The sequence below is a fragment of the Oncorhynchus tshawytscha genome, linkage group LG10, assembly GCF_018296145.1.
Source record: "Oncorhynchus tshawytscha isolate Ot180627B linkage group LG10, Otsh_v2.0, whole genome shotgun sequence".
NCBI classification, from domain to species: Eukaryota; Metazoa; Chordata; class Actinopteri; order Salmoniformes; family Salmonidae; genus Oncorhynchus; species Oncorhynchus tshawytscha.
Window position 1 is genome coordinate 16604760 of NC_056438.1, and position 20833 is coordinate 16625592.

The 20833-nt window shown below is 41.3% G+C and overlaps 1 protein-coding gene across 2 annotated transcripts; it reads left to right on the top strand.

The window, feature by feature from the left end:
* The first annotated feature begins 1580 nt into the window (after positions 1 to 1580).
* On the top strand, positions 1581 to 13034 carry LOC112259881 (SLAM family member 9-like). Of its 2 annotated transcripts, none has more exons than XR_006084265.1 (3): positions 1581 to 1788; positions 10548 to 11568; positions 12468 to 13034. XR_006084265.1 is itself a non-coding variant. In XM_042328217.1 (3 exons), exons 1-3 carry the CDS (start codon positions 1722 to 1724, stop codon positions 11296 to 11298), a joined length of 681 nt encoding a protein of 226 aa, XP_042184151.1. In that variant the 5' UTR covers positions 1581 to 1721; the 3' UTR covers positions 11299 to 11746. The 2 variants fall into 2 exon arrangements, 1 of the variants encoding a protein (XP_042184151.1); XM_042328217.1 differs by lacking the exon at positions 12468 to 13034 and having other exon boundaries at positions 10548 to 10844; positions 10982 to 11746.
* The last annotated feature ends 7799 nt before the right edge of the window (positions 13035 to 20833 follow it).

Genomic DNA, 20833 nt, shown 5'->3' on the forward strand with positions numbered 1-20833 from the left:
TTTGGGTCAACACTGGTAAGTCAACTTATTTAAATTAGACAGTCACAGAGGATTTTCTACTGAATAACTGGTCAGCGCTTAGCCCTTTCCATTCAGCTTCAGGCAACTTTGATCACAGCTGGAGTGACTGCGTCTGTCTGTCATGCTCATTGTTGCTTATCCATTGTTCACTAGAAGTATCAATGGAATTAAACCCAACTCAAAGAGGAACAAAATAATGTTTCCCGCCACTAGATCACATAACTAGACGTGAGCTGGACGTGGTTCCAATGCTGCCACCAATGTAACTGAAGAAAGTTAAAGCTGCAACAGGGGCTCTAACCAGGGCTCATACACAGCAAAGTGAGCTCTAACAGCTATTGCCATCAAAGCCTAGTATTCATCTGGGCAGAGGCAGAAGGCCTACAATAATGGCATATGCCTTGATCTAATAGCCTAAATATATACAGTGGATTTTGTGAGTTTGCAAATGTATTAAAAATAAGGGGGACTTTGTCAGTAAGTTAGGACCCATTTCCTCCTGAAAACGCACAAGTGGGCGGGTGTTTCATGTACCTCAGCCACACTGAGCAATGAGCATGGAAGATAACTCATGCAAACTCTTCTGCAGGCATGCAACACCTACATGAAAATTCACACACACTGTTCTGATACCATCGGCCTGATCAGCACAGTAACAGACCCCAAACACTGTCGTGGCTGAATCAGAATTAGTTAGGTAGCATTGATAAATAAGATGTTTTATCGATTTTCATCATATGCTTATGTGGGAAAGGTCACTTGGGCCCCAGAGATGGGAGAGGTCAGGCTTGTCTTCATATGTGAATGTATCTTTTAAACCTTGTGAAGGGATGTTTGAGGGGGAATCAATTATCTCTTGGCTCCACAATGTCTGTGTGCTAGTCACTCCCTACTTTTCCCATTTGGGGGAAGAGTATGGCAGTGTCTGGAACTATTGTATGTCCCCTCTGATGTTGCCCTTATCTTGACCTAGTATATGACCTAAGAGGCTCACTGTCATTTCTGATCTTGTCCAGGAGGGGGTGTATTTGAGATGGGAGTATCTAGAATTGACAATTGATATATGCCATTGGATGAGGTAATGGTTTGGTAGTATGTTGTACCAAGAACGAGATAAGAACTTAGTTTAGGAGACCAAACGGAACGATAATTTATAGCTAATGCTATCTGGCTATGGGATACTCCTCTTTCAAGTAAAAGGCACTTTGTGAAGTTCCTATTATCTGTGGTTTGTCATGTCGACTAGGGGGTGGATCTTTGCTATAAAAGATCTCAGTTGCCATTTTGTAAACACTCTAAGATAATTCATTTATAGACACTGAACTGATCTGAGAGTCACAGGGCTATGGTGAAGCTCATATAATTAAAGATGGATTTTATAATATAACTCTGACTTGTGTGTGGTTTGCTCTCTCAATGTTTAGTAATACAGGAAATTACCACGACAACACACCCACTCCTCTTGGTCTAACTCTCAAGCTGAGTGAAAGGGGATTTTCAGAGAATGACTATAGAGTGTGACTTCCTTTTCAGCTAACATACAAAGCCCCCCTTCAACTAACACGACAAAGGCCCCCTTCTACTAGCTACCTGTCTCATCAAAATAAATATCTTCTCTAATCTCTCTCCTCTGTGTGTTTTGGTGAGTCTAGCAAGCTACTTGTCAGTCATAGAGGAAACAGACACAACTCCTAACAGAGATGTCTGGTAGTCCCCTCTCCTGCTTCTCCAAACAGGGAATACTCCTACTCTCTATCCTCCACTATGGTATGTTTTGTATGGATTATTGACTTTCTCCTGCTCATGTTTTGTATCTATTAAATGTGCTTGCTTGCATGATAATGTTAGGAATACAGTTAAACAATGAACTTCTTTGTTGGTTTTTACATGGTGTGTTGAATGTACTGTAGTATGACTAGTCATCAGTGATTGTGTGTTACTTGCATGATAAAGTTAGGAATACAGTTAGCTTTCTCTAACTTCTTGTTCGTTTTTTCGTGGTGTGTGATACCGTATATTGATGCTGCATGTTTTTAATGAAACACATTCACATATATTTGATGCGAGTGTCATTGGTGTGGTTGGGTCAGCAGCTTTTTGTAATGCTTCCAGAAAGCAAGATCTTATGATCCTGTGCTAGATGCATGTGATTCGTTTAATTTAAGGCGATACTGGATTGTATCCAATTATTGTTTATAAGTTGTCACTTACAACAACAACAAAATAGGTAAATAATAAGACAAGGACAAGTACAGATATTTTATTTCATGACAGAGTTATTTCTTTCTAAAGTTTAACAATATATGATTGTAAACTTCCCCCTGCAGGCCTATCAAACCTTCTGCATCTTATTAACAACAACTAATAATACAGTATATGGTTGTAGACTGCCATGTAATAATCCCCATTTCCCATGTGTGTATATACAGTGCATTGGGAAAGTATTCAGACCCCTTGACTTTTTCCACATTTTGTTACATTACAGCCTTATTCTAAAAAACATAAATACCTAATGTACATGTGTTTTCAGACCCTTAGCTATGAGACTCGAAATTGAACTCAGGTGCATCCTGTTTCCATTGATCATCCTTGAGATGTTTCTACAACTTGATTGGAGTTCACCTGTGGTAAATTGACATGCTTTGGAAAACCACACACCTGTCTATATAAGGTCCCACAGTTGACAGTGCATGTCAGAGTAAAAACCAAGCCATGAGGTTGAAGAAATTGTCTATATATCTCCGAGACAGGAGTGTGTTGAGGCACTGATCTGGGGAAGGGTACCAAAACATCTCTGCAGCATTGAAGGTCCCCAAGAACACAGTGGTGTCCATCCTTCTGAAATGGAAGAAGTTTGGAACCACCAAGACTCTTCCTAGAGCTGGCCGCCAAGCCAAACTGAGCAATAGGGGAAGAAGGGCTTGGTCGGGGAGGTGACCAAGAACCCGATGGTCACTCTGACAGAGCTCCAGAGTTCCTATGTGAAGATTGGAGAATCTTCCGGAAGGACAACCATCTCTGCAGTACTCCACCAATCAGGCCTTTATGGTAGAGTGGCCAGATGGAAGCCACTCCTCAGTAAAAGGCACATGAGAGCCCGGTTGGAGTTTGCCAAAAGGTAGCTAAATGACTCTCAGACCATTAGAAACAATATTCTCTGGACTGATGAAACCTTTACATTTCAATTGCGCTATAAAACGTCTCTTCAGCGGTAAGGATTTAGTTTGGATTTTGAAAATGTGCCTCTAAAATGGCATTCTCATCACAAAGTCAGAATTACACGAGACTAATCTCTTGACAGACATTTGAAGCTAAGCTAGCCATCTTGAGAATTTGATCCTGGCTCTTGAGAATGGTCTTACACCTTTTAAAGAGAGGCAAAAATAGTATTTAGTTCTCTCATTGAGTTTGTTGTTAATGTTGATTTAAAGGATGAACTTATTTAATAATCACTTAACTGTTTGGTAAACCTATAGATTTTAAACTGGTTTGTTTACAACAGATTATGTGAACTACATGGAAGTTGAATTGCGAATAGTTGTGAGTTGTGCTGTGTGCTGTGGGCAGCAGGTAGCCTAGTGGTTAGAGCGTTGGGCCAGCAACCGAAAGAGTGCTAGATCAAATCCCTGAGCTGACAAGGTAAAAATTGGTCGTTCTGCTCCTGAATAAGGCAGTTCCTAGGCCGTCATTGTAAATAAGAATTTGTTCTTAAAATAATTAACTAACTTGCCTAGTTAAATAAATACCCCCAAGACAATTTAACCTTTCAATAGCTGGGGGTATGCTTTTTGTGTGTCAGTAAATTTCTCACTCATTATTATTCACGATTCATTCAGGATTATCCATAATCATTGCAGCATCCTCATTAATGTACACATGCAAATTCTTATTTATTTTATTAAAAGTGACCCCAAAATAACACAATACATTATATACCATAAATTTCTGTTTTGCACAAAATAATCTGAAACACAACCAAAACGAATAGCAAATGCATCCAACAGATACCTCTTTCCCAACTGTATTTAATTTTTATTTATTTATTTATTTTGCTCCTTTGCACCCCATTATTTTTATTTCTATTTTGCACATTCTTCCATTGCAAAACTACCATTCCAGTGTTTTACTTGCTATATTGTATTTACTTTGCCACCATGGCCTTTTTTGCCTTTACCTCCCTTCTCACCTCATTTGCTCACATTGTATATAGACTTGTTTATACTGTATTATTGACTGTATGTTTGTTTTACTCCATGTGTAACTCTGTGTCGTTGTATCTGTCGAACTGCTTTGCTTTATCTTGGCCAGGTCGCAATTGTAAATGAGAACTTGTTCTCAACTTGCCTACCTGGTTAAATAAAGGTCAAATATATATATATTTTTTTAAATTGTAGAGTTACAAGCTTGTTGTAGTCATCGCATGTTATGAATATGGGACCAATTAACTTTGTACTTTTTTAATACACATACGTGAATTTGTCTGAATACTTTTGGTCTCCTAAAATAGAGGGACTATGCACAAGAAAGTGTTGTTATTTCTAAATGGTTCACACGATGTGGATGAAAATATATTGAAATTAAAGCTTACAGTCTGGAAGTTAACCTCATAATCATGGCTTGATTTCAAATCTGTCCTCTGCTGTCGTATTGCTCTCTTATATGTATTGCTATCCTACATCTTAAAGATAGTTCAAGTATGTGTATACTTGGTGTGTAAGTGTTAGAATGTGAAAACATTTTTTAAACTTTTTGTTTCACCAGCTCCTCTGAGGTAATCCAACCATAACATTAATCTTATGATTGTTTAGTATACATCTCATGTATTCTACAATCTCATGACAGATCTCACTATTGACATTGAGTTCTTAAAGGATCCGCTCTTACTTAATATCTCTTAAGGATCTGCAATAGCATCGAATAGTCCCCGCGATATGCAACTGTTCAGGGAAGTCAGGAACCAATACACGCAGTCAGTCAAGAAAGCAAAGGCCAGCTTCTTCAGGCAGACATTTGCATCCTGTAGCTCTAACTCCCAAAGGTTCTGGGACACTGTAAAGTCCATGGACCCAAACTGTTACAGACCTATATCCAGCCTGCCCTGCCTATCTAAGGTCTTCGAAAGCCAAGTCAACAAACAGGTCACTGACCATCTCGAATCCCACCGTACCTTCTCCGCTGTGCAATCTGGTTTCCGAGCCGGTCACGGGTGCACCTCAGCCACGCTCAAGGTACTAAAATATATCATAACCGCCATTGATAAAAGACAGTACTGTGCAGCCGTCTTCATCGACCTGGCCAAGGCTTTCGTCTCTGTCAATCACCATATTCTTATCGGCAGACTCAGTAGCCTCGGTTTTTCTAATGACTGCCTTGCCTGGTTCACCAACTACTTTGCAGACAGAGTTCAGTGTGTCAGATCGGAGGGCATGTTGTCCGGTCCTCTGGCAGTCTCTATGGGGGTGCCACAGGGTTCAATTCTCGGCCGACTCCTTTCTCTGTATATATCAATGATGTTGCTCTTGTTGCGGGCGATTCCCTGATCCACCTCTACGCAGACGACACCATTCTGTATACTTCCGGCCCTTCCTTGGACACTGTGCTATCTAACCTCCAAACGAGCTTCAATGCCATACAACACTCCTTCTGTGGCCTCCAACTGCTCTTGAACGCTAGTAAAACCAAATGCATGCTTTTCAACCGTTCGCTGCCTGCACCCGCACGCCCGACTAGCATCACCACCCTGGATGGTTCCGACCTAGAATATGTGGACATCTATAAGTACCTAGGTGTCTGGCTAGACTGTAAACTCTCCTTCCAGACTCATATCAAACATCTCCAATCTAAAATCAAATCTAGAGTCGGCTTTCTATTCCGCAACAAAGCCTCCTTCACTCACGCCGCCAAACTTACCCTAGTAAAACTGACTATCCTACCGATCCTCGACTTCAGCGATGTCATCTACAAAATAGCTTCGAACACTCAGCAAACTGGATGCAGTTTATCACAGTGCCATCCGTTTTGTTACGAAGGTCATCTACAAGTCCATGCTAGGTAAAGCTCCGCCTTATCTCAGTTCACTGGTCGCGATGGCAACACCCACCCCTGGCACGCGCTCCAGCAGGTTGATGAAATCCGAGCAAGGGTAGCATTCCAGAGGGACATCAGAGACTGTAACGTTCTTTGCTTCACGGAAACATGGCTCACTGGAGAGATGCTATCGGAGGCGGTGCAGCCAGCGGGTTTCTCCACGCATCGCGCCGACAGAAACAAACATCTTTCTGGTAAGAAGAGGGCCAGGGGCGTATGCCTTATGGCTAACGAGACATGGTGTGATGAAAGAAACATACAGGAACTCAAATCCTTCTGTTCACCTGATTTAGAATTCCTCACAATCAAATGTCGACCACATTATCTACCAAGAGAATTCTCTTCGATTATAATCACAGCCATATATATCCCCCCCCCCCAAGCAGACACATCTATGGCTCTGAACGAACTTTATTTGACTCTTTGCAAACTGGAATCCATTTATCCGGAGGCTGCATTCATTGTAGCTGGGGATTTTAACAAGGCTAATCTGAAAACAAGACTCCCTAAATTTTATCAGCATATCGATTGCGCAACCAGGGGTGGAAAAACCTTGGATCATTGTTACTCTAACTTCCGCGACGCATATAAGGCCCTAACCAGAAACCGTGGATTGATGGCAGCTTTCGCGTGAAACTGAAAGCGCGAACCACTGCTTTTAATCAGGGCAAGGTGACTGGTAACATGACCGAATACAAACAGTGCAGCTATTCCCTCCGCAAGGCTATCAAACAAGCTAAGCGCCAGTACAGAGACAAAGTAGAATCTCAATTCAACGGCTCAGACACAAGAGGTATGTGGCAGGGTCTACAGTCAATCACGGACTACAAGAAGAAAACCAGCCCAGTCACAGACCAGGATGTCTTAATCCCAGGCAGACTAAATAACTTTTTTGCCCGCTTTGAGGTCAATACAGTGCCACTGACACGGCCTGCAAAGAAAACATGCGGACTCTCCTTCACTGCAGCCGAGGTGAGTAAGACATTTAAACGTGTTAACCCTCGCAAGGCTGCAGGCCCAGACGGCATCCCCAGCCGCGCCCTTAGAGCATGCGCAGACCAGCTGGCCGGTGTGTTTACGGACATATTCAATCAATCCCAATACCAGTCTGCTGTTCCCACATGCTTCAAAAGGGCCACCATTGTTCCTGTTCCCAAGAAAGCTAAGGTAACTGAGCTAAACGACTACCGCCCGTAGCACTCACTTCCGTCATCATGAAGTGCTTTGAGAGACTAGTCAAGGACCATATCACCTCCACCCTACCTGACACCCTAGACCCACTCCAATTTGCTTACCGCCCAAATAGGTCCACAGACGATGCAATCTCAACCACACTGCACATTGCCCTAACCCATCTGGACAAGAGGAATACCTATGTGAGAATGCTGTTCATCGACTACAGCTCAGCATTCAACACCATTCTACCCTCCAAGCTCGTCATCAAGCTAGAGACCCTGGGTCTCGACCCCGCCCTTTGCAACTGGGTACTGGACTTCCTGACGGGCCGCCCCCAGGTGGTGAGGGTAGGCAACAACATCTCCACCCCGCTGATCCTCAACACTGGGGCCCCACAAGGGTGCGTTCTGAGCCCTCTCCTGTACTCCCTGTTCACCCACGACTGCGTGGCCACGCACGCCTCCAACTCAATCATCAAGTTTGCGGACGACACAACAGTGGTAGGCTTGATTACCAACAACGACGAGACGGCCTACAGGGAGGAAGTGAGGGCCCTCGGAGTGTGGTGTCAGGAAAATAACCTCACACTCAACGTCAACAAAACTAAGGAGATGATTGTGGACTTCAGGAAACAGCAGAGGGAACACCCCCCTATCCACATCGATGGAACAGTAGTGGAGAGGGTAGCAAGTTTTAAGTTCCTCGGCATACACATCACAGACAAACTGAATTGGTCCACTCACACAGACAGCATCGTGAAGAAGGCGCAGCAGCGCCTCTTCAACCTCAGGAGGCTGAAGAAATTCGGCTTGTCACCAAAAGCACTCACAAACTTCTACAGATGCACAATCGAGAGCATCCTGGCGGGCTGCATCACCGCCTGGTACGGCAACTGCTCCGCCCACAACCGTAAGGCTCTCCAGAGGGTAGTGAGGTCTGCACAACGCATCACCGGGGGCAAACTACCTGCCCTCCAGGACACCTACACCACCCGATGTTACAGGAAGGCCATAAAGATCATCAAGGACAACAACCACCCGAGCCACTGCCTGTTCACCCCGCTATCATCCAGAAGGCGAGGTCAGTACAGGTGCATCAAAGCTGGGACTGAGAGACTGAAAAACAGCTTCTATCTCAAGGCCATCAGACTGTTAAACAGCCACCACTAACATTGAGTGGCTGCTGCCAACACACTGACACTGACACTGACTCAACTCCAGCCACTTTAATAATGGGAATTGATGGGAAATGATATAAAATATATCACTAGCCACTTTAAACAATGCTACCTAATATAATGTTACATACCCTACATTATTCATCTCATATGCATACGTATATACTGTACTCTATATCATCTACTGCATCCTTATGTAATACATGTATCACTAGCCACTTTAACTATGCCACTTTGTTTACATACTCACCTCATATGTATATACTGTACTCGATACCATCTACTGTATCTTTCCTATGCTGCTCTGTACCATCACTCATTCATATATCTTTATGTACATATTCTTTATCCCCTTACACTGTGTATAAGACAGTAGTTTTGAAATTGTTAGTTAGACTACTTGTTGGTTATTACTGCATTGTCGGAACTAGAAGCACAAGCATTTCGCTACACTCGCATTAACATCTGCTAACCATGTGTATGTGACAAATAAAATTTGATTTGATTTGATTTTGTTGATTTGATCTCAAGATCATCCCTAAAGCTAACACCTCATTTGGCCGCCTTTCGTTCCAGTTCTCTGCTGCCTGTGACTGGAACGAATTGCAAAAATCGCTGAAGTTGGAGACTTTCATCTCCCTCACCAACTTCAAACATCTGCTATCTGAGCAGCTAACCAATCGCTGCAGCTGTACATAGTCTATCGGTAAATAGCCCACCCAATTTACCTACCTCATCCCCATACTGCTTATATTTATTTACTTTTCTGCTCTTTTGTACACCAGTATCTCTACCTGTACATGACCATCTGATAATTTATCACTCCAGTGTTAATCTGCAAAATTGTAATTATTCGCCTACCTCCTCATGCCTTTTGCACACAATGTATATGGACTCTCTTTTTTTCTACTGTGTTATTGACTTGTTTATTGTTTACTCCATGTGTAACTCTGTGTTGTTGTCTGTTCACACTGCTATGCTTTATCTTGGCCTTGTCGCAGTTGTAAATGAGAACTTGTTCTCAACTAGCCTACCTGGTTAAATAAAGGCGAAATAAAAAATAAAATAATAAGGACCTGCCCCTTTTTTTAAATTTTAGCCTAAAATGGCCTTTCTGCCTTTTGTACCTGCCTTTTTTGCATTGCAAAGATGATGGTACAAAAGAAATACAAAGAAATACTGTTTTTTCTTTGTATTATCTTCTACCAGATCTAATGTGTTATATTCTCCTACATTATTTTCACATTTCCACAAACGTCTAAGTGTTTCCTTTCAAATGGTATCAAGAATATGCATATCCTTGCTTCAGGTCCTGAGCTACAGGCAGTTAGATTTGGGATTGTCATTTTAGACTAAAATTGAAAAAAAAAGGGACGGATCCTTATGAGATATTAAGTAAGAGTAGTCGGATTCAGTAACAGTAAGAAAAAGAAAAGACAATCATATTAAAAGTAATGTGAGAATTGCGTTGTGGAAAGCTTTTATACTGATCAAGAAATACAAAATGTAAAGTGTTGGTCCTGAAATAAAAGATCCCAGAAATGTTCCATGCGAACAAAAAGCTTATTTCTCTCAAATTATGTACAAATTTGTTTACATCCCTGTTAGTGAGCATTTCTCCTTTGCCAATATAATCCATCCAACTGACAGGTGTGGCATATCAAGAAGCTGATTAAACCGCATGATCATTACACAGGTGCACCTTGTGCTGGGGGTAATAAAAGGTGACTTTAAAATGTGCAGTTTTGTCACACAACACAATGCCACAGATGACTTACGTTTTGAGGGAGCATGCAATTGGCATGCTGACTGCAGGGATGTCCACCAAAGCTGTTGCCAGACACTTTAATGTTAATTTCTTTACCATAACCCACCTCAAATATCATTTTAGAGAATTTGGCTGCACGTCCAAACGGCCTCACAACAAACGGCCTCACAACAAATATATTTCAATTGACTGTTTTCCTTAAATTAACTGTAACTCAGTAAAAACATGTATTTCTAGATGAACACTTATTAAGATGATCCCGATGTGAATAAACAGGAACAAACTCTGCGCCCGGTGAACCTCTTCTTCTCTCTTTAGGGACCTGGGCTGATGTCCCTCCAAAGGACGAGTATGGGTTGAAGGGAGGTTCGGTGTGTCTGGCTGTTGCAAAACCACCTGAGGAAATTAAAGGATTTAGCTGGAAGGTCAATAGTACTGTAATAGTTGATGATAAAGAGATCTCTCCTAAATACAAGAAGAAGGTAGATTATAACCCAGTGAACCACACTCTGTGTATTAAGAATCTGACGGACACAGACAGTGGAATTTACATTGCAAATACAAAGAAAATAGATTGGACAGATTCAACGTCTTCATACAAACTTAAGGTGTTGGGTGAGTTTTGTGATTTGTTGTGTTTTGGTAGCCTGCTATGTGTTTCTGCTTTGTTTCCAAAAGCTAATCTCCTTTAAAGTGTCTTCACCAGTCATACAGGTCAAATGTATCTTTCTGAACTGTGTTGGTTGTTGTAGAAGCTGTTCCCATTCCAGCCATGCAGGTGACATACTACAAGTTAAGTACAGGACTTTGTAACATCACAGTGAATTGTTCAGGCTGGATGTTTTCTGTCTGTGATGGAGGTCAGTGCCCACTGTACCAGGATTCTCTGTCAGTCTCTGAGGTCAACATCACTGTTTCCAGTGGTAATGGATTCATCCAGTGTATCGTTAAGAATCATGTCAGCACAGAGGCCAAATCACAACGAATGAAGGACACATGTAGGTTTAATGAACTCCCTTCCACTTCCTGTGCATTCGTCTATCATTATAAAAAATCAACAAAGTTTTAACACCATTGCAGATATATTTTTCTCCAGACAAAATGTGAATCATGCTGTTTTTGTGTGTATATGTGTGTTTGTGTATGTCATGTAAATGTGTATGTGTTTATGTGTGTGTGTGTGTGACATCTCAGGTATTGGTGAGAAGAAGGGGATCGCTGCAGCATCACTAGTTGGCATCATTGTAGGCATTGTTACTGGTGGATTATTCTTAGTTGGTGTAGGATGCATCATATCAACCAGAAGATGGCGATCCCCTAAAGAAAACTGCCACTGAAGGTACCTTCTCTATGATGAATCTATGTTTAAACAACCGTAGAGTCTATTGATGCACCGGTGCGTAAATTTAAGTAACATAATAATAAAATCCACATATAAATCTGTCAGGTTAAGCTAGAGAATCAGTTTTTTTTTTGCATGGGCTGCATCTCAAACAACAGTAGATGTGGAATGGCGCCATAGGCGGTTGTGGTAGATTGAGATGCAGCCCATGCTACAGCAGTGTTTGTCAAACCAAAAGACATTCCTAAAATTGGTTGTCTCAGGAAAACGTTTGTAGCGTCTGAACGGTTTGGGCTACCAACTAATGTGACCCCACTGAGGAAAGGGGAGATTTTGTTGTTCTCCATTTTGCTCTACGACCTGTTTGAAGGTAGCCAGTATCAATCAGTCAAATGTATTTATAAATCCCTTCTTACATCAGCTGATGTCACAAAGTGCTGTACAGAAACCCAGCCTAAAACAACAAACAGCAAGCAAAGCAGGTATAGAAGCACGGTGGCTATGAAAAACTCCCTAGAAAGAACCCAGGAAGAAACCTAAAGAGGAACCAGGCTTTGAGGGGTGGCCAGTCCTCTTCTGGCTGTGCCGGGTGGAGATTATAACAGAACATGGCCAAGATGTTCAAATGTTCAAAGATGACCAGCAGGGTCAAATAATAATTATCGGTACTGGTTAAAAAAAAATGAAAGTATGGAGGTATTCTTGTGCCTCCAACAAAAATTAGTTAAATATGTGTCAAGGACAAATTCAATATTTTATCAAAACATTTATAAAATCAAATAGCTAAATGACCCATGGTATGACCATCTTAAAGCAATTCCCCAACCTCCCAACGTCTTAGACTCTTGAGAAATGTAAACAACATTTGCATGTTATGATTACTTATCCCCTAACAGGCCGTTGTTCCAGAAGTTGACAACCCAGTGAGTGCTATACCAGGAAGACCAGAACCACAGAACACCCCTGGATCTGAGGTGACATCCATCTACATTACTGCAGGCAGACCAGGAGCAGTACCAGCATCAGCAGAAGGAGAAGAGGGCCATCCAGGGGACAAGGAGTACACTTCACCAGAAGAGAGGATAGAACCACAGTCCCCCCACAGGCAGAGACATTCTACAGCACCCTACAGATACAAGCTGCAGTACAGCGCCACCCAGTGGGCAAAGGAAATAATCTAAAGAAACCAGACACGGTGTACTGCACAATAGGATATTACCCCTCCATCCTTCTCAGAGACCCACTGATGTTACTTTGATAAATATTTAACCCATAGACTCAGGTACCGAATGCAAACACAGGGGAAATTATGAAGGAGAGAGAATTCTGACAAAAACATTTGTTTGTTTATGTCTAAATTCATCCAAATTCAAAGTGGCAATCTGCGATTGCTACGTACTTTTACATGAATTGTATATAACTATTGATTCCTGCAGAATACAACATATGCTTGTTTAACTCCATTGTTTGTAGAAATGGTAATTAAATTGGTGGCAGGGTACCCGTGTTATTAATATTTGAACTGCAGTTTTCCCCTTTAACGATAGATTGTTCTGCATACTGTCTTATTTCTGTAAATGAAAACTAAAACATACAGATGAATACAGTATCACTGTACATGCTTTAAAATAACTTTTATACACAAAACAGCTGAATTGAAAATGGGAAACCCATCCAATCAATCAAATTGACCAATCAATCAATAAATACATAAACCAATCATTCAATGAATAAATTAATCAAGCAACAACCAACCTAGTATGTAATAATGTTTCTAATTTTTATACATAATGTCTAATTATTTTATAGGATGAGAAATCATATTTGCAAATATAACTATAAAAGGTATCTGTCACATCCAGCTGGTTATGTGGAGGAACTACAGATATGTCAGTAAATTCTGACTAAAAGCATTTGTCCTGTGGACAAAAGCTCCCATATCGGAGTGGCTGCAGTTCTGCATTTTCTGTAAACCCGATTTGACGCAGCGCTCCACTGCCGCTTCCCCTCCTTGATTGGAGATGATCGCCTTTGGCTCGTGTAGCCATAGAGATAGATAGAGAACTTTAGTGCCCAAAATAGAATTTTAGCATGGTCAGCGCCATTGAGGGCTTTCACGATTTTGAAGAAGTCAACTGGGTGGGACTTTTATGGGTTAAGGAAGGATCACATAATTCCATCCAGGTCATCAGGAGTGATCAGAAAATGAATTATACTTGTGAGCAAACATTCCATAACTGCAGGTGGCAGTAAATAGCCAACCTTGGTTTATACCTCTTCAAATAACACATTCATTTTGTTTACCAACTCATAAAAGTAGTAGAAGAAGAACTTTACTACTTCAAAATGGAGATGCTCTCTCAGACGCCATAATGGGATAGATACAATGTTGCTTTCTCTGACTATGTCTATGGGTGTAGCCTACAAACTAAATGTTGTACAAAACGGACATGGTTGACAGGTCTTGCAGACAGGCAGTCAGAGTAGTTGTGTTATTTTTCAGCAACTCTGGCTGCGATATGGCAGCAACTACAAAGATTAGCCTACATCATCACACAAAACGCAGATTCTATTTGCTCCAATGCAATGTGTGGAGACTGCATCCTACCGGTGCAACTACAATTGCCTTTAAAACAGACAGAGAAGGTTGTAACCTGTTCGTTTAAATGAGGCAGAGACTTAGGCTTAGGCTACATCTCCATGGTTCAGAGGATGGAGAGTAAAGAGAGAAACGTGAAGGGAGGTTGAGTGTGAACAGCAGCTATGTAGAAATAATGTGTGTGTGTGAAAACAAAACGTGATCCAGATCCGTAGCTTTAAGAAGAGGTTTCCAGAGCGGTGGTCCTCAAATACAGTGAAATATAGCTAGTACTCTGCGTTAACATCCACATCATACATTATGGGTTAGTTTTCCTGGACATAGATTAAGTCTAGTCCCAGACTATAAACTATGTTAAATGGAGAATCTTCCTTGAATATGCTTCTTAGTCCAGGACAGAATTAAATGGATTACAAACCAACCCAGTTGCTTAGTGTTAGTTTAGCTTTTTTCCTTTTACATTGGAATATAAGTATTGTAGATGTATGTTAATAATACTAAAATAACTTTAACTTGATATAAAATGGTACTTTACACCATGGAGATTAATGTGTAAAGTCATGTGGCTGCGTGTTTGTGTGTGCGTGCCTTTGTTCATGCATGGGTTTGTGTGTACCTGTGTGTGCGTGTGTGTGCATGTGTGAGTGTGCTATGCATCTTTATGTTTCAGTCAATGTGATTGTGTGTCTGCATGTAGGTGTGATTCAACATATGTATGTTCATACAGTGCCTTTGCGAAAGTATTCGGCCCCCTTGAACTTTGCGACCTTTTGCCACATTTCAGGCTTCAAACATATAGATATAAAACTGTATTTTTTGTGAAGAATCAACAACAAGTGGGACACAATCATGAAGTGGAACGACATTTATTGGATATTTCAAACTTTTTAACAAATCAAAAACTGAAAAATTGGGCGTGCAAAATTATTCAGCCCCTTTACTTTCAGTGCAGCAAACTCTCTCCAGAAGTTCAATGAGGATCTCTGAATGATCCAATGTTGACCTAAATGACTAATGATGATAAATACAATCCACCTGTGTGTAATCAAGTCTCCGTATAAATGCACCTGCACTGTGATAGTCTCAGAGGTCCGTTAAAAGCGCAGAGAGCATCATGAAGAACAAGGAACACACCAGGCAGGTCCGAGATACTATTGTGAAGAAGTTTAAAGCCGGATTTGGATACAAAAAGATTTCCCAAGCTTTAAACATCCCAAGGAGCACTGTGCAAGCGATAATATTGAAATGGAAGGAGTATCAGAACACTGCAAATCTACCAAGACCTGGCCGTCCCTCTAAACTTTCAGCTCATACAAGGAGAAGACTGATCAGAGATGCAGCCAAGAGGCCCATGATCACTCTGGATGAACTGCAGAGATCTACAGCTGAGGTGGGAGACTCTGTCCATAGGACAACAATCAGTCGTATATTGCACAAATCTGGCCTTTATGGAAGAGTGGCAAGAAGAAAGCCATTTCTTAAAGATATCCATAAAAAGTGTTGTTTAAAGTTTGCCACAAGCCACCTGGGAGACACACCAAACATGTGGAAGAAGGTGCTCTGGTCAGATGAAACCAAAATTGAACTTTTTGGCAACAATGCAAAACGTTATGTTTGGCGTAAAAGCAACACTGACCACACCATCCCCACTGTCAAACATGGTGGTGGCAGCATCATGGTTTGGGCCTGCTTTTCTTCAGCAGGGACAGGGAAGATGGTTAAAATTGATGGGAAGATGGATGGAGCCAAATACAGGACCATTCTGGAAGAAAACCTGATGGAGTCTGCAAAAGACCTGAGACTGGGATGGAGATTTGTCTTCCAACAAGACAATGATCCAAAACATAAAGCAAAATCTACAATGGAATGGTTCAAAAATAAACATATCCAGGTGTTAGAATGGCCAAGTCAAAGTCCAGACCTGAATCCAATCGAGAATCTGTGGAAAGAACTGAAAACTGCTGTTCACAAATGCTCTCCATCCAACCTCACTGAGCTCGAGCTGTTTTGCAAGGAGGAATGGGAAAAAATTTCAGTCTCTTGATGTGCAAAACTGATAGAGACATACCCCAAGCGACTTACAGCTGTAATCGCAGCAAAAGTTGGCGCTACAAAGTTTTAACTTAAGGGGGCTGAATAATTTTGCACGCTCAATTCTTCAGTTTTTGATTTGTTAAAAAAGTTTGAAATATCCAACAAATGTCGTTCCACTTCATGATTGTGTCCCACTTGTTGTTGATTCTTCACAAAAAAATACAGTTTTATATCTTTATGTTTGAAGCCTGAAATGTGGCAAAAGGTCACAAAGTTCAAGGGGGCCGAATACTTTCGCAAGCACTGTATGTTTACTGAACAAAAATATAAAATGCAACATGCAACAATTTCAAAGATTTTACTCAGTTAAAGTTCATATGAATGAAATCAGTCAATTGAAATAAACTCATTAGGCCCTAATCTATGAATTTCATAGGACTGGGAATACAGATATGTTAAAATTAGCTGAAATCTTTAATTCTTTTTTTTTTTTTTTTTTTTTTAGCCAAGTAACACTACTCAAAATACACCCAATTGCGAGAATGACCCTAGATGTATTTCTCACATGCACAAGTACAGTAAAATGCTTAACTTATGAGCCCTTCCCAACAATGCATTATTCAATATCAAAATAAGTAGAACAACATTTTTTTACAAAAACAAGAGAAATAAGAAAGAAAAAATAAGAAATTAATACAGGAGAGTGTAAGCTATATACAGGGTCCGTGTGAGTACCTAGCTATATGTAAGCTATATACAGGGTCCGTGTGAGTACCTAGCTATATGTAAGCTATATACAGGGTCCGTGTGAGTACCTAGCTATATGTAAGCTATATACAGGGTCCGTGTCAGTACCAATCTATACGTAAGCTATATACAGGGTCCGTGTGAGTACCTAGCTATATGTAAGCTATATACAGGGTCCGTGTGAGTACCAAGCTATATGTAAGCTATATACAGGGTCCGTGTCAGTACCAAGCTATACGTAAACTATATACAGGGTCCATGTCAGTACCAAGCTATATGTAAGCTATATACAGGGTCAGTGTCAGTACAAGCTATATGTAAGCTATATACAGGGTCAGTGTCAGTTCCAAGCTATATGTAAGCTATATACAGGGTCTGTGTCAGTACCAAGCTATATGTAAGCTATATACAGGGTCCATGTCAGTACCAAGCTATATGTAAGCTATATACAGGGTCAGTGTCAGTACAAGCTATATGTAAGCTATATACAGGGTCAGTGTCAGTTCCAAGCTATATGTAAGCTATATACAGGGTCCATGTCAGTACCAAGCTATATGTAAGCTACATACAGGGTCCGTGTCAGTACCAAGCTATATGTACAGTGGGGCAAAAAAATATTTAGTCAGCCACCAATTGTGCAAGTTCTCCCACTTAAAAAGATAAGAGGCCTGTAATTTTCATCATAGGTACACTTCAACTATGACAGACAAAATGAGAAAAAAAAATGCAGAAAATCACATTGTAGGATTTTTAATGAATTTATTTGCAAATTATGGTGGAAAATAAGTATTTGGCCAATAACAAAAGTTGATCTCAATACTTTGTTATATACCCTTTGTTGGCAATGACAGAGGTCAAATGTTTTCTGTAAGTCTTTACAAGGTTTTCACACACTGTTGCTGGTATTTTGGCCCATTCCTCCATGCAGATCTCCTCTAGAGCAGTGATGTTTTGGGGCTGTTGCTGGGCAACACGGACTTTCAACTCTCTCCAAAGATTTTCTATGGGGTTGAGATCTGGAGACTGGCTAGGCCACTCCAGGACCTTGAAATGCTTCTTACGAAGCCACTCCTTCTTTGCCCGGGCGGTGTGTTTGGGATCATTGTCATGCTGAAAGACCCAGCCACGTTTCATCTTCAATGCCCTTGCTGATGGAATGAGGTTTTCACTCAAAATCTCACGATACATGGCCCCATTCATTCTTTCCTTTACACGGATCAGTCGTCCTGGTCCCTTTGCAGAAAAACAGCCCCAAAGCATGATGTTTCCACCCCCATGCTTCACAGTAGGTATACTTTGGAAGCAACTCAGCATTCTTTGTCCTCCAAACACGACGAGTTACGTTTTTACCAAAAAGTTCTATTTTGGTTTCATCTGACATTCTCCCAATCTTCTTCTGGATCATCCAAATGCTCTCTAGCAAACTTCAGACGGGCCTGGACATGTACTGGCTTAAGCAAGGGGACACGTCTGGCACTGCAGGATTTGAGTCCCTGGCGGTGTAGTGTGTTACTGATGGTAGGCTTTGTTACTTTGGTCCCAGCTCTCTGCAGGTCATTCACTAGGTCCCCCGTGTGGTTCTGGGATTTTTGCTCACCGTTCTTGTGATCATTTTGACCCCACGGGGTGAGATCTTGCATGGAGCCCCAGATCAAGAGAGATTATCAGTGGTCTTGTATGTCTTCCATTTCCTAATATTTGCTCCCACAGTTGATTTCTTCAAACCAAGCTGTTTTTACCTATTGCAGATTCAGTCTTCCCAGCCTGGTGTAGGTCTACAATTTTGTTTCTGGTGTCCTTTGACAGGTCTTTGGTCTTGGCCATAGTGGAGTTTGGAGTGTGACTGTTTGAGGTTGTGGACAGGTGTCTTTTATACTGATAACAAGTTCAAACAGGTGCCATTAATACAGGTAACGAGTGGAGGACAGAGGAGCCTCTTAAAGAAGAAGTTACAGGTCTGTGAGAGCCAGAAATCTTGCTTGTTTGTAGGTGACCAAATACTTATTTTCCAACATAATTTGCAAATAAAAAAATAAAAAATCCTACAATGTGATTTTCTGGATGTTTTTTCTCATTTTGTCTGTCATAGTTGAAGTGTACATATGATGAAAATTACAGGCCTCTCTCATCTTTTTAAGTGGGAGAACTTGCACAATTGGTGGCTGACTAAATACTTTTTTGCCCCACTGTATAGGTAGGGATTAGGAGAAAGTGACTGGTAGCAGGATATATATTTTTATATAATAATGTGAAACAATATAGCCGTGTAAACGGGGCTTAAAAGTGACTGGTAGGAGGAATGTATTCATATTTCAATGTGAAACATTTTAGAGTTCATTCATGGTAATATATTCCGCGCATTCGGAAAGTATTCATACCCCTTGTCATTTTCCACATTTTGTTAGGTTGCAGCCTTATTCTAAAGTTGATTAAATCGTTTCCCCCTCATCAATCTACACAATACCCCATAATGACAAAGCAAAAACAGTTTTTAGAATTTTTTCCAAATCTCTATAAAAAAATGGAAACATCACAATTAGATAAGTTTTCAGACCATTTACTCAGTACTTTGTTGAAGCACCTCTTGGCAGTGATTGCAGCCTAGAGTCTTCTTGGGCATGACGATACAAGCTTGGCACACCTGTATTTGGGGAGTTGCTCCCATTTGTCTCTGCAGATCCTCTCAAGCTCGGTCTGATTGGATGGGTAGCGTCGCTGCACAGCTATTTTCAGGTCTCTCCAGAGATGTTTGATCGAGTTCAAGTCCAGGCTGGGCCTCTCAAGGACATTCAGAGACTTGTCCCGAAGCCACTCCTTAGTTTTCTTGCTTGTGTGTGTAACAGATGTAAATCGTATTCTCCTTGCGTTGTGTTTTGTTCAAATAAATCACATCAGCCAGTGGTCCCAGTTGAGCATCATTTATTTCTGTTGCTGTTGTTAAATAGGAAACAGCACGTTAGTTGTTCAGGGATTAACGATATTGATGGCTGTCGATGGCAAAATCTGTAGCATGAAGACGTGTGTTAGCAGTGGGCATATGTGACCATTACATCGGTGTACGCAAGCTAACACACTTATTTACAGCAATCATTTGCCAAAGCACATCCCAGATAGCCCCTCAATCCCTAACAGGTACCATATACCCACACATGTATAAATCAGTAATGTACTGAACCTTGTACACATTGTAAAATAGAAAATAGAAAACAGTATTCAGAACGTGACCTACCCCTTGCATCACATTTTCATACCGGGAAGACCTGACGTTCGATCTCCCCTTATGTGCAAGCGGGGCCAAACACATCATGCCTTATTGTCATCAGAGTTGAACCAACCAATAAGAATGCTTGAACATTAAATACACCTTTCTTTAGAGGTAAGTGGAAACATAATCAACCCTGTTACATGTGCTTAGGGTCGTTGTCCTGCTGGAAGGTGAACCTTCGCCCAAGTCTGAGCTTCAGTTTGCTCTGGAGCAGGTTTTTGTCAAGGAACTCTCTGTACCTTCTTCCATTCATCTTTCTCTCGATCCTGACTAGTCTCCCAGTCCCTGCCACTGAAAAACATCCACACAGCTTGATGCTGCTGCAGAGATGGTTGTCCTTCTTTCTCCCTTCTACACAAGGGAACTCTAGAGCTCTGTCAGAGTGACCATAGGGTGACCTCCACCGATTGCTCAGTTTGGCTGGGCGGAGTCCTGGTGGTTCCAAACTTCTTCCTTTTAAGAATGATGGAAGCCACTGTGTTCTTGGAGACCTTCAGTGCTGCAGAAATGTTTTGGTACCCTTTCCCAGATCTATGCCTCGACACAATCCTGCCTCGGAGATATACAGATAATTCTCTTGACCGGATGCTATTGGTTTTTGCTCTGACATGTGCTTG